This window comes from Anthonomus grandis, chromosome 17, assembly GCF_022605725.1.
Source record: "Anthonomus grandis grandis chromosome 17, icAntGran1.3, whole genome shotgun sequence".
Taxonomy (NCBI): Eukaryota; Metazoa; Arthropoda; class Insecta; order Coleoptera; family Curculionidae; genus Anthonomus; species Anthonomus grandis.
The window spans coordinates 6,371,363-6,383,725 of record NC_065562.1 but is presented as its reverse complement, the minus strand read 5'-3'; the positions used below and the strand labels follow the sequence as shown (position 1 = coordinate 6,383,725).

Here is a 12,363-nt window from a genome sequence, read left to right as displayed (position 1 = left end):
TTATTATCAAGACCAGATCTCTTTACCTTATTAATTTATTCATTGATTTTAAAATAAAATAGTTAGAATTTATTCATTTATTGTAAATAAATGCGGGTGTTATTTTGTTTAAAAACTTTTTTTTAAGGTGGTAGATATTGGTACCATACTAATAACTAAATCTTCAAACTTGCAATGCCCTTATTTTTTAAATTTAACACGACGTTTCAGTTGGTGTGTATCTCTAACCATTATGAAGTGTAAACTAATAACAACTACTATTCTACGGGCTGATATACTAATGATGTGCGTATTTATGTGGAACTTTTGGCCATGTGTGAAATGCATTATATCATGCAGTCATGAGTCCCGAGACTTGAGTAGAGGTCTCCAGGTCTTGGGAATTTCGACATTGGGCTGCTTGAAAATTCCTTGATTTTGCACGATGTACGCTGTGACCGTTAAACCAATCGTGTTCTGCAATTCCTGATATGGACTCTTCTCCTGTTCCAATTCACTTTTGGTGGTCTTTTTTTCTTCTTCAGACAAACTTCCAAGGGTCGTCTTGTCTCGCCAATATATGAATCCCCTGCATTCACATGGTATTTAATATATACAGTTCTTGGTGTCCACCAGGCTTTCTGGTTTAGTTTTCAACACTAAACCTCGTATGGTTGTTTTCGACGTAAAAGCAGCTTTCACGTTGAACTACCTAGTGATTCTCCTGCTTTTCTCTAAAGTTCCCCGATGTACAAGAACGTTAAAAATCCTAAAAGGATTCCTCTGGCTCTTGTGGTTCTCTCTTTTTTGTTACCGCTGCTCTCTTCATTGTTGTTCTGATCAACTATAGTGGGTACTCATTTTGTTAAAGGTGCTTGATGATATTTTCTATCTCTATCTTAAGGTCGTCACTGTTGTTGCGAATTGTGGCCGCCCTTTCATATAGTGACTTGATGATTCTCACCTTTGTTGACGCCGGATGATTTGAGTTATAGTGCAAGTACTGGCCAGTATGCGTGAATGAAATGTTAAGAATGTGGAATGTAGTTTAAAAGTAATTATTTCGTAAATACTTGAAGATACAGCAAGTTCCATTAAAAAGAAAAAAAAATTGATCACACTTTTTTGCGACACCAGATATATTTACATTTCATGTCAAAATATTCGGGGATTTAAAAAAAACTTTTTAATGAATTTATACGTTATTAAATCACAGCCCTATTTTTAGACCTGATGATGCTCTAAAGTGAGCGAAACACGTAAGCCATACAAATTAAAATAAGACTTTAACTTTATTTGTTTTTCAAAAATATTTTTTTGGTCGGTTGGAGAAGGTGGATGATATATTTTGTTATAGGAAATATTTTTTTAATTTTAACATTCTGTACCTCAGTTAATAAGAACTTTTGGATATAAGTATGGTTAAATCGTAATACTTTTTTAAATAAGAAGAGTGATTTTTCAATATACCATCAGTTAGCGGACTCCCTGTAGAATTGCAAATTATACCACCAATCCAATTACTTACTCGTATCGTGCTCGGCTTATTTGAATAATCTACAGGCTGACATCTTAAACTGTATTCTCCTGTGAACCAACCACCCATACCAATCTAAAAATAATTAAATTGGTTATCAAAATCATACATAATAAATGCATAAATCATACAGGTAACATTTGGAATGTGAATTATAATATGTAGCGTTATCTATTGAGCAAATTCTATTGAGTTTCTCTTCTTTTTGCCCTTGTTTTTGAGTAAATAAATCTTATAATATTCAATTTATTACTTTATAAAGAAACGCTTAGTTTGCTCAAGAGCTCTTCAAAATTTTTAAATTTTAGCATGTTTCTTTAGACATTGCAAACATAATATAAGCAAAAAAGAAGAAAAAGGTTTATTTTTCTGATTTCAAATTAATTCGTTAAATCAATTATGAAAACACTTGAGGAAGCATTACACAATAATATGATGTTCCTATTCACTCTTTTATGCCGATAGTGAATATTTACTAAATTTTCAATATGCTTTAAACTTGAGTTTAAAGCTATCGAGTTGGAGCACTTATGGAGCTTAAACGATAGAATGATAGAAGCTAAAAAGTAACTATGGTTCCTTCTTGATTCTGCCAAAACGTCAATCTCATTATTTATCATTCTTCTTTTTCGAGTACCTTGCAAATTCTTGCGTGGGTGTCCGTCATATGCTTCTGTCAACTGCAGCATTTTGGAGATCTTAAGGACTACTTATCCCCGTTCATTGTTTACTGCTCCGCAACCACAAAAAGCTTTCTACTTCGTATTCCCCTCTTGCTTCCGTCGATCTTACTTTGAAGGATAAGGCGCTAGAATTCATTGCGTTCTCCTCTCCTGACTAACTTAATAAAATGTAGAAAAAAAGTGTAATATTTTTCTACATTTTATTAAGTTAGAAAAGCTCACCATCTTCTATTTGTGCTCTACGAAGAACTTCTTCATTTCTTATATGGTCTACCTATGATCTTCTTAGCATTCTTCTCAGACACCACATCTCAAATGCTTTTAATGTCCAGGCATCTACATCGTACAAAAGAAGTGACCAAACGTAACATTTTATATCTTAATTTTCTGCATCTTAGTTTGAAATTTGTATTTTGTAAATTTTTTTTGAGTTTAAGGAAAGTTGCTCTGAATTGTTCTATTCTACATCTAATCTCTCGTTCTGGGTACCAATTTTGGTTCAACATTTTCAACATACTTCAGCTTAATGTTCTTCTCATTTACCTTAATTCTGATTTGTGCTATATAAGTATGGTTAATTATAAATTATAAACTTCGTTTTTTTTATATACATTTTTAGGCCTAATCTTGTGCTTGTTTCATTTACATGATTCAATCATTCCTGAAGATCGCTTGCATTATCCGCAATTATTACAGTATCATCTGCATATTTGATATTGTTTGTCCTCTTCACTTTAATACGTTGAAGAGGACAAAAAATATTGTTTTGGTAGTACAAGTACATCAAAGCCTGTCATCTGGAATATGTTCCGTGTGTCAACGTCCTATGCTGTCAAAGAGTTAGGGAATTATCTTTATAGTCCAAGATCCCAGGCCCTTCAGACGTTACTTATTTTCTCCTGCTTGAAATTTTCAGAAAATGTACAGTAATATGTCTAAGGACACATGCAGACCCGTTAGCTTGGGACGAGGCCCTTTTACAGGTAATAGGTAAGAAAGGTACGTAAAAATATAACTTGCCTTAATTAAATTCTTCCTGCTGGTTTTTGGATATGTTTTACAAAATAGTATATAAAATCATTATCCAATATTGCAAGACACTTCCTGTCGACGGTAACTTCCGCCAGACGCATTAAAGTTGCACTAAAAATATTTGCATCTCACTTTTAATTTTTATATATGACATTCAGGGGACTATTTTAATAACTTTTGTATGCAGCCAGACCAACCGCATTCATCATCCTCTCAGACACCATTAACGTTATGCTGTGTGTGTAAGCGCGACAGCATTATCCATGCGCTTGAGTGCGAGCGAGATAGTTATTGGCTGTATGAGATGGCTTCATGAAATTAAAGTGGTTAATGGTTTTGATGAATATCAAAACAATAATTTAGCATTATTTCCATAAAAATTTAATTAATTGCAGTATAATAAATTTAAAAGACTTTATTATTCAATAAAATTAAAAAAATAAAACATCTAATTTTTGTCCTGATTTTGTGTCTGATTGTCTCATTCTTGGCAAAGAAATGATCGAAAGGTTTAAATTCTTGTCAATAATAATAAAAAAAAGTTTTTAAAATCTACTTAAATATTAATTTCAAATTTTTAATACTCGTCAACAAACTCAGTGCGCACCAAAGGATTTAATATAAAGTTATACAGATATATATTGAATTTTACTAGGCTTAAATGCTGAAACGATAAGTTTTTTAATTAATAATTCAAATAAAGTTTTTTTAATAGTAATAAATTTATTTACATTATATTTTATTGTTTTTTTTTAAGATTAAGTACAAAATAAGTAGATAAGTATAAAAATATTTTTTATTCGTATTTTATTGACATCTAATATTCGCTGTCAGCATTGTTAGAGATATTTAAGATATTTGGTAACTGTACAGCATGACTAAATATCCAAATCGTATCAATTGAATTGTATAATGGTAGATTAAGAGGTTGTACATGTTAAGCTTTGTAGACTGACGATTGCAGAATATCCATCAACATCGGTTTTTTTGGATATAAATCTTCTAAAAATATAGCCTCAAAAGTTCTACGTATCCTTTTCTTTGGGTTCAAGTCTTCTTCACCATTGACAGAGATACATTAAATTCTTCTGATTCGTCGGGAAAATCTAAATCAAAATTTTGATATATGATCCCGACAGTATCATGAAACGTATCCTTGCCACTTTTTGTTTCTACGAACCGTCGAGTGCAAGCTGTACCCAAAAAAGGTAAGAAGACGATGCCCTCCAATTACCGCCCGATTGCACTAGTTCCAGTAATATCGAAGATTATGGAGAAAGCAGTCAACCAACAACTGTTAAGATATCTGGAATCATCTGGACTAATCAGCAATCATCAATACGGCTTCCGAAAGCTTAGATCCAATGGCGATCTTCTGGCCTACGTCACACACTTGTGGACGGAGGCCATGGAGAAGCACGGCGAGTCCCGCTCAGTCGCTCTTGACATTTCCAAGGCATTTGACAGAGTGTGGCATGAGGGACTACTAACCAAGCTCTCCTCAATCGGCATACAAAACTCATTATTGAATTGGATCAAAAGTTTTCTTGAACAACGAACAATCCAAGTAGCCGTCGATGGATACCTCTCCGACAAATTTAACATTAACGCTGGAGTCCCTCAAGGATGCATTCTATCCCCCACCCTTTTCTTGGTATAGGAATGGCTAGGAACCACTGTCAATCCAATCTACAGCTTTGCGGACGATAGCATACTTATTTCCACATTTAAGTCAGCCAAACCAACGACAGCCGCAAGTTCTCAGAATCTTAGGCAGCAACAAGTAGCTTCAACCAACAACGATACTAGAGCAATCTTGGAGTGGGGCGATAACAATTTAGTTAATTTTAACGCTAAAAAAACACAGGCTGCAGTATTTACGATGAAGAATAACCTTGGTGGCCCGGAGCTGGTTATGGCAGGGAAAACATTGCCAATGAAATCATCTTTACATCTTCTAGGAGTCGAGGTCACCAACAGTGTCTACTGGCATGACCACGTTGCCGAGGTCGCCAGGGCGGCTTCCAAAAAACTCGGAGTGCTTTTCAAAACGAAAAAACTGTATACACCAGAACAGCTGCTGACCCTTTATAAGGCTCAAATACGCCCTTCCCTCGAGTATTGCTCGCATGTCTGGAGCTCTGCACCCAAGCATAGTTTAAACCTGCTGGATTCTATACAGAAGAGAGCTATTCGTCTTATCGACAAACCAGAACTGACAAAGAGTCTGGATAGTCTGGAGCACAGGAGAAAGGTGGCCGATCTCTGTTTATTCTACCGTTATTATCATGGTAAGTGCTCCTTTGAGCTGGCAGGCCTCATTCCACCCAGGGCTGTTCCGGCAAGAAGGACGCGTCTAGCAGTTGTGGCTCATCAACATCGAGTCCACCTGCCTACCCCAAGGACGTCGCTGTATCGGGACTTATTCATCTGGAGAACATCTTCTTTGTGGAACGGGCTTCCACCTCACATATTTCCCGACGCATACAACCTACAGCGATTCAAGTTAAATTCCCACAAATATCTTCGCGCAAGCACCACTCCAAGAGTGACATAGGACTTTCCTCTTGTGCTTGTGTTTACCATAAAAAAAAAACCTTAAAATTCCGATGATATTCAAGCTAGCAATACATATGATTTGTTGGAGGAATTCCGACTGGCAGAAGAAATTCTAATTGATGAAAATATATTATTTGATAGCTCTGTGGTGATATCAACTAATTTTGTTAATAAATAATATTAATGAAGATGAAGATAATCATTGGAACCTTAATACAACAATTGACTTGGAAGTAGGGGAGAATGTAAGTAAAACCGATGAAAAAGAACTTGAAAGTAAAAATGTATTAGAATCATACCAAAGAAAAGAACATAACCCAAATATTACGAAAACCTTGAACGAGCTAAATGTGTTAGAGCACAAAGATGTTAAAATAGTTGAAGATCCAGTCAAAAATCCATCAAATAGATGATGATTCCAGTTTTGAAATGGAACAAGAAGAAGAAAATGAAGCGACCGATGGTGAAGCGAGTGATCAGAGTCTACTACTGAAGGAGGAAGAACAAAAATTTCTTCACGTGAAGATATTGATAACCAGGACTTAAACCGAAAACGAAAAAAAAAGAAAATTTAGCAATCCTGAACAGTGGAAGTATAATGGAATAAAAAAAGACGAGAACATGGTTTAGACTACACAGGCAGGAAAGATAATGAGTTTAAAATAAACAATAGGAAAAATGAGTTTAAAATAAACAGAGGAAAGAAAACTCTAAAGGAAAGGTGTAAATGTGTTAAAGTAAATACAAAAATTCAGTGCTTTAAAATAAGTGACCAAGAACGAGACAAGATGTTTCAGAAGTTTTTAAAATGGCAAGAGAAAAGAATTTATGTGTCATCTAGGGTATTAGCGCTGCCGACAGCTCGAACAAGAAACAGAAAAGAAGACGACAAAAGCCAAAGATCTATTTCGAATCAATACTTTCTACATACAAAAAAATGAACAAGTTCGCGTATGCAAAACTTTGTTTTGCAACACTTTGGGAGTTTCAGTAAGAACAATATCTGCATGGATTGAAAGTGACACCAAAAGTCCTAATAAAAGTGATGCCAGCTCGAGCGAAAATAATGATAATAATACTTCAAGAAAGAAAAACTGAATATTCATCAAAGAAAAGGAAAACCTAAAATCTTTTTTTCATACACTGCCTAAGCTTGAATCTCATTACTGCCGCAAAACAACATCGAGACTGTATCTTGAACCACATATTAGATCAAAAGCCGAAGCGTACCACATTTATAAAGAAGATTGGTGTGCCAAAAACAAAATAAATGCTCTAAGTATAAAGACTTTTCACGAAGTTTTTGACGAACTTAACTTGGCACTATATGCTGCAAAAAAAGATGAATGTGATGTATGCGTGGGATATAAAATAAAAAATATAGAAGAGCAAATTTACATCGAGCACATTGAAAAGAAAAATGAAGCAAGAAGTAAAAAAGAATCTGATAAACTTTCTGACGACAAAGTATTCACAATGGATCTACAATCGGTTCTCCTTTGCCCGAAGTCGAACGCTTCGGCTTTGTATTATCAAACAAAATTAGTAGTCCATAATTTTACGATTTTTGATCTCCATACCAAAGAAGGGCATTGCTTTGTATGGCATGAGGGTGAAGGAGAACTAACCGCAAATTGTTTTTCCTCTATTATTTCCCAATTTCTCATGACTGATATTATTCCAAACCTTACCCCTAACCAAAAGATCATTTTAATTAGCGATGGATGTGCAGCACATAATAGGAATGTCACATTATCAAATGCTCTTCCTAATTTTTCTGTAACAAACCAGGTGTGTATTGAACAAAAATATTTAGAAAAGGGTCACACCCAAATGGAATGTGACTCGATGCATTCCTCCATAGAACGTTATTTAAAAGGACGAAATATCAATGTGCCCGCTGATATTGTTGCTGTCTGTAAATATGCGAGAAAATTGCCGAAGCCCTATAAAGTTAATTATTTAAGTCATGCACATTTCAAGAATTTTGACGAAATTAAGTTAGTGAACTCCATTCGACCAGGATTTAAAGCAGGTGATCCCACTGTGAATGATATACGGGCATTAAGATATTATGTAAATGGAAAAATTGATTACAAAATTAGACACAAGCACAATTTTAAGGAATTACCTATCAGGCAAAGTAAAAGTAGAGTCTCTGTACCCTTTAATTCGTTACCACCGCTTTATAAAGATTCCTTAAAAATAAAAAAGGAATGTTTTTGAAGAAAACAATGGAGGCAGATGATCATCCTTTCTACGATGATGAATAACCTTTTATTTAATAAAAAGATTTTAATTTGTTTTTGTTTAATAAATGTTTCTGTTCTATAATTAGTGTTTTTCTTAAAATGCATAAGTCCCTTACTACATGGTAGTTTCCAAAAAAACATTAAAAATCAAAATGTTAACTATTTTTAAAATAAATACATAAATTTGATTAAAAAAATTGCATCTTTTTTAAAATATTACCCCGAAAATACAGTTTTTTGCTTCTTCTGTAAAATTACTCATTTTGGACTTATGCACTTTTCACAGTAAGGCGACGATATAATGTACCTACATATTCTGAAAATTTCGAGCGGGAGAAAATAAGTAACGTCTGGGAGGCCTGGGATCTCAGTCTATTATGTTCTGTTCATTAATAGATTGGAACATGTCAGAAAACATATAACCAGTATCTGAGGTTGTGTTATTCTTCTTGTGTTATTCGCAAGAACCGTTGGGTTGTTTGGTCGGTTGTCAATGAAAAGCTTAATTGCCTATTTCTTCCAGATTTCGGATATTCTGTCTGTATCCACTACCATTTAATTATTTTTATCTCTTATAATCTGTGCTATTTCTTTTTTATATATCTCAGCTATTTCTTTGACTTTTTTGTATAGGTTGAAAGTATCATTAAGTCGACTGAGATGTTCAGCTTCTTTGTAGGTCTCCGTACTTGTTGAGATTGTAATTCCGAATTTTGCATAGTCTTCGTTCTTCCATTAACTCTATTTCTCGGGTTATCTATTCGTTTTTTGTTGTGTGTTTGTCATTTGGGGGAAACTTTCCATTTGAGATTTTAAAATCTCCATATTTTTGAGCAGTTTTTTGTGGAATCTTTTCTTCTTATATTACCTTTTAGGTTTAGACAGACGTAGCAAGATTTCAGCCCTAACTAAGTTCTTGAACCTATGATTAATCATATTTATCTATTTATTTGCGTACAATGCGTTAATATTTATCTTGAGGTGATTTCCAAGTAGATTTCTAAGTTTAGAGGCGGCGGTGTGGTTATTTATACCAAGTATTTTTAATAACCAAATTATTTTCCTCACAATACTGGATTAATCTTCCTCCTGTTTCATTTCTGTCACTTACGTCTCCTCACAGCTCCTACCCACTTTTACATTAAAATCTCCTATTAGTATGTTGATTTAATCCGGTTTGGTTAGTTTAAGGCTTTGATCTATTTGTTTGTTAAAAGTATTTGATCTCATTAATAATTCAATATATTAAATATGAAATATAGTTTTTATTAAAAAATTATTATAAAACATAAAAATTATACAGATAAATATTTTTAATACGTACCGAGTAAAATAACCAGGCACTAAATATGACTTGGAATAAATTGTAAAAAATTAATGTATTCTTTAACTGAAATGGTTTTCTGTTCTCCATTAGTTTCGGCCCTAGGAACTGAAAAAAAAAATTATTATTAATATAAAAAAGAATGTTATATCTAATAAAATTAAAAACAAGGCCAAGGCATAAAGGACCGCAATAAAATTATATGCGATGCTTAAATATATAGCAGATATCTCTTTATAAATTATGTCTTTTAAAATTTTCCAATGTTTTTTTCCAAAAAAAATGTAAAAACAATATTTAAATTGTTTAAGCAATTTAACAAAGTCCAACAAACTTTTAAAAAATATACCATTAATGATAAATAAGCTGTTGTTATTTGACCACTAATGAATAAAACATTTTATTCTTTTTTTATATTTAAATTAAAACTATAAACAACTTAATTAATTGTAGCAGTTAACAATAAGGTTTAATGAATGGAAACGATTTAATGCTCTACGCAAAATTATGGATGAGAAATGGATAATGGATAATCAGTGTCACTCGTTTAAAATTTTATGCTTTTTCTACAATGTTTTCGATGTATTACTCAAGGTCTTAAGTGATGATTAAAGTATATGTTTTATATTAAATCTAATAAAAATTATATACAGGGTGTTCCGTTGATCATGTTACAAACTTCTAGGGCAGATAGAAAACGTCAAAAGAAAAACAAAAGTTCATATAAACATGGGTCCGGAAAAGCTTCCTCAGGGAGCTAAAGCTCTTTGAAAATAACCTTTAAAAACTAGTTTTTTTTTTTAATAGCTCCGGAACTACTTTAGCTACCGCAACCAATTTTGGGAGGTAAATTATTGTTAGTACGTTTATTCTTTTAAACCTACTAAATAAAAAAAAAATTACCAGGGGCTTCAGAATCAGGGGGGTATTTAATAAATTTAGGCCCATTTCTTTAAGACTTTAATGTCTGCCCGTTTCGGCATTAGATTATGATGTTCCTATGCTTTTTACATAAAAAAGGTGCTCTTAGTAAAAGTCGGTAAATGGTAAATATCACCGTTTTTGTGAAAATTGACGAAAAGCAAGTTATGAGATACAAAAATGAATTACCTATTATTATTAATAAACAATTAAAAAAAGATCTGGCGTAAATAAAAAATAAATGTTTAAAAAAAGTTAAGGTAGCCACTTTATTAAATTGGTACTCAAATTAATTAACTATCACTTTAATTACCTTGAGGCATAAAATGTTTAAATGATTTTAAGTGTAATAAAAAACAAACAAATTAACAATTTTAGAAACGTAAACAAATTTTATTAAAGATTGGTATTACAAAAATAAACTTCAAATATTAATTGCTCAAAATGCCGGCCGCCACGATCGATACATTTATTGTATCTACGCACCATACCACCAGGTTGACGTGGTTAAAAATATCAGACGTGGTTTGGATTACTTCAGCAGCTGCGGAAATTCTGGCCACCAGGTCTTTTTCTGACTTGACTGGAGTTTCATATACGAGACTTTTCATATGCCCCCAAAGAAAAAAATCTAATCTGGTGAGTGCGCTGGCCAGGTGACAGGGCCTCCGTGGCCAATCCAGCGCCTTCCAAAATTTTCATTTTTAAACTCGCGGACAATAAGTGAAAAATGAGCTGGCGCTCCATCGTGTTGTAGCGATAAGTTCTGTCGTATATTTAGGGGCAGATCATCTAATAGTTCTGGCAGTACATTTCTTAAAAAATTTAAATAAATATTTCCCGTTAAACGAGGAGGCAACATAATTGGACCAATTAAGCGTTCTCCAACAATGCCGGCCCACATATTGACCGAAAACTTATGTTGATAGCTCCTAAAATGAATACCATAAGGGTTGTCCTCACTCCACACATGATTATTCTTAGAATTAAAAATGCCTTCTTTTGTAAATAAGGCCTCGCCAGTAAAAAGGACATATTTTGGAAATGGAGGTTCTTCTGTACACCGGTCAAGAAACCACTGGCAAAAATTCACGCGGGGCATAAAATCATTGGGTCCTAATGATTGCACCTTTTGCAGGTGGTAGGGCCGAAGAAGCTGTTTATTAACAACGTTCCATACCCTAACATGATTTACATGCATCGCATCAGCTACTGCTCGAGTACTTACTGATGGGTTATCTTCAAATTGCTGAATCACCTCTTCCTCAAAATCCGGGATTCGGATGTTCCTTTGCGCGCCATTATCTTGGCGTTTTATTTTAACGAAGCCAGTCTTCCTGAGCCGTTGATTGACCCTTTCAAAAAGTGTGTGACCTGGGATTCGCCTTTCGGGAAACCGCTCTTCATATAGTCAAGAAGCAGCTCTACCATTACATCGAACTTCCCCATAAATTAAAAGCATATCGGCGTATTCAGCAAAAGTGTAATCTTCCATTACTTAACCGTAATAAAAAGGGAATGAATATCATGTAAAAAATACTGACAGTGACAAATTTAAAAAAAACTGAGAAAGGCAATGAATTAGCATTATTATTATTAATAAAATAATTAATTCAGGTGCTGTATCTTAGTTTGGTTTTAGTCAATTTCCACAAAAACGGTGATATTTACCGACTTTTACTAAGAGCACCTTTTTTATGTAAAAAGCATAGGAACATCATAATCTAATGCCCAAATGGGCAGAAATTAAAGTCTTAAAGAAATGAGCCTAAATTTACCAAATACCTCCCTGATTCTGAAGCCCCTGGTAAATATTTTTTTTTATTTAGTAGGTTCAAAAGAATAAACGTACTAACAATAATTTACCTCCCAAAATTGGTTGCGGTAGCTAAAGTAGTTCCGGAGCTATTAAAAAAAAACTAGTTTTTAAAGGTTATTAAGAGCTCTAGCTCCCTGAGGAAGCTTTTCCGGACCCATGTTTTTATGAACTTTTGTTCTTCTTTTAACGTTTTCTATCTGCCCTAGAAGTTTGTGTAAAATGTCTGCAATTTTATTTTTATCTGTCATTTAACACAG

The 12,363-nt window shown here is 33.6% G+C and overlaps 1 protein-coding gene across 3 annotated transcripts in view; it reads right to left on the bottom strand.

Annotated features, from left to right (window-relative positions):
* The window catches only part of LOC126746473 (elongation of very long chain fatty acids protein AAEL008004-like), a 225,214-nt gene that overhangs the window by 31,464 nt on the left and 181,387 nt on the right, over positions 1–12,363 (bottom strand). For all 3 annotated transcript variants that reach the window (XM_050454749.1, XM_050454748.1, XM_050454747.1), the window contains exons 4-5: positions 9,367–9,474; positions 1,508–1,591 (exon numbers count right to left, since the gene is read on the bottom strand). In XM_050454749.1, coding sequence (XP_050310706.1) covers positions 1,508–1,591; positions 9,367–9,474 — 192 coding nt within the window. The remainder of the gene's footprint in view (positions 1–1,507; positions 1,592–9,366; positions 9,475–12,363) is intronic.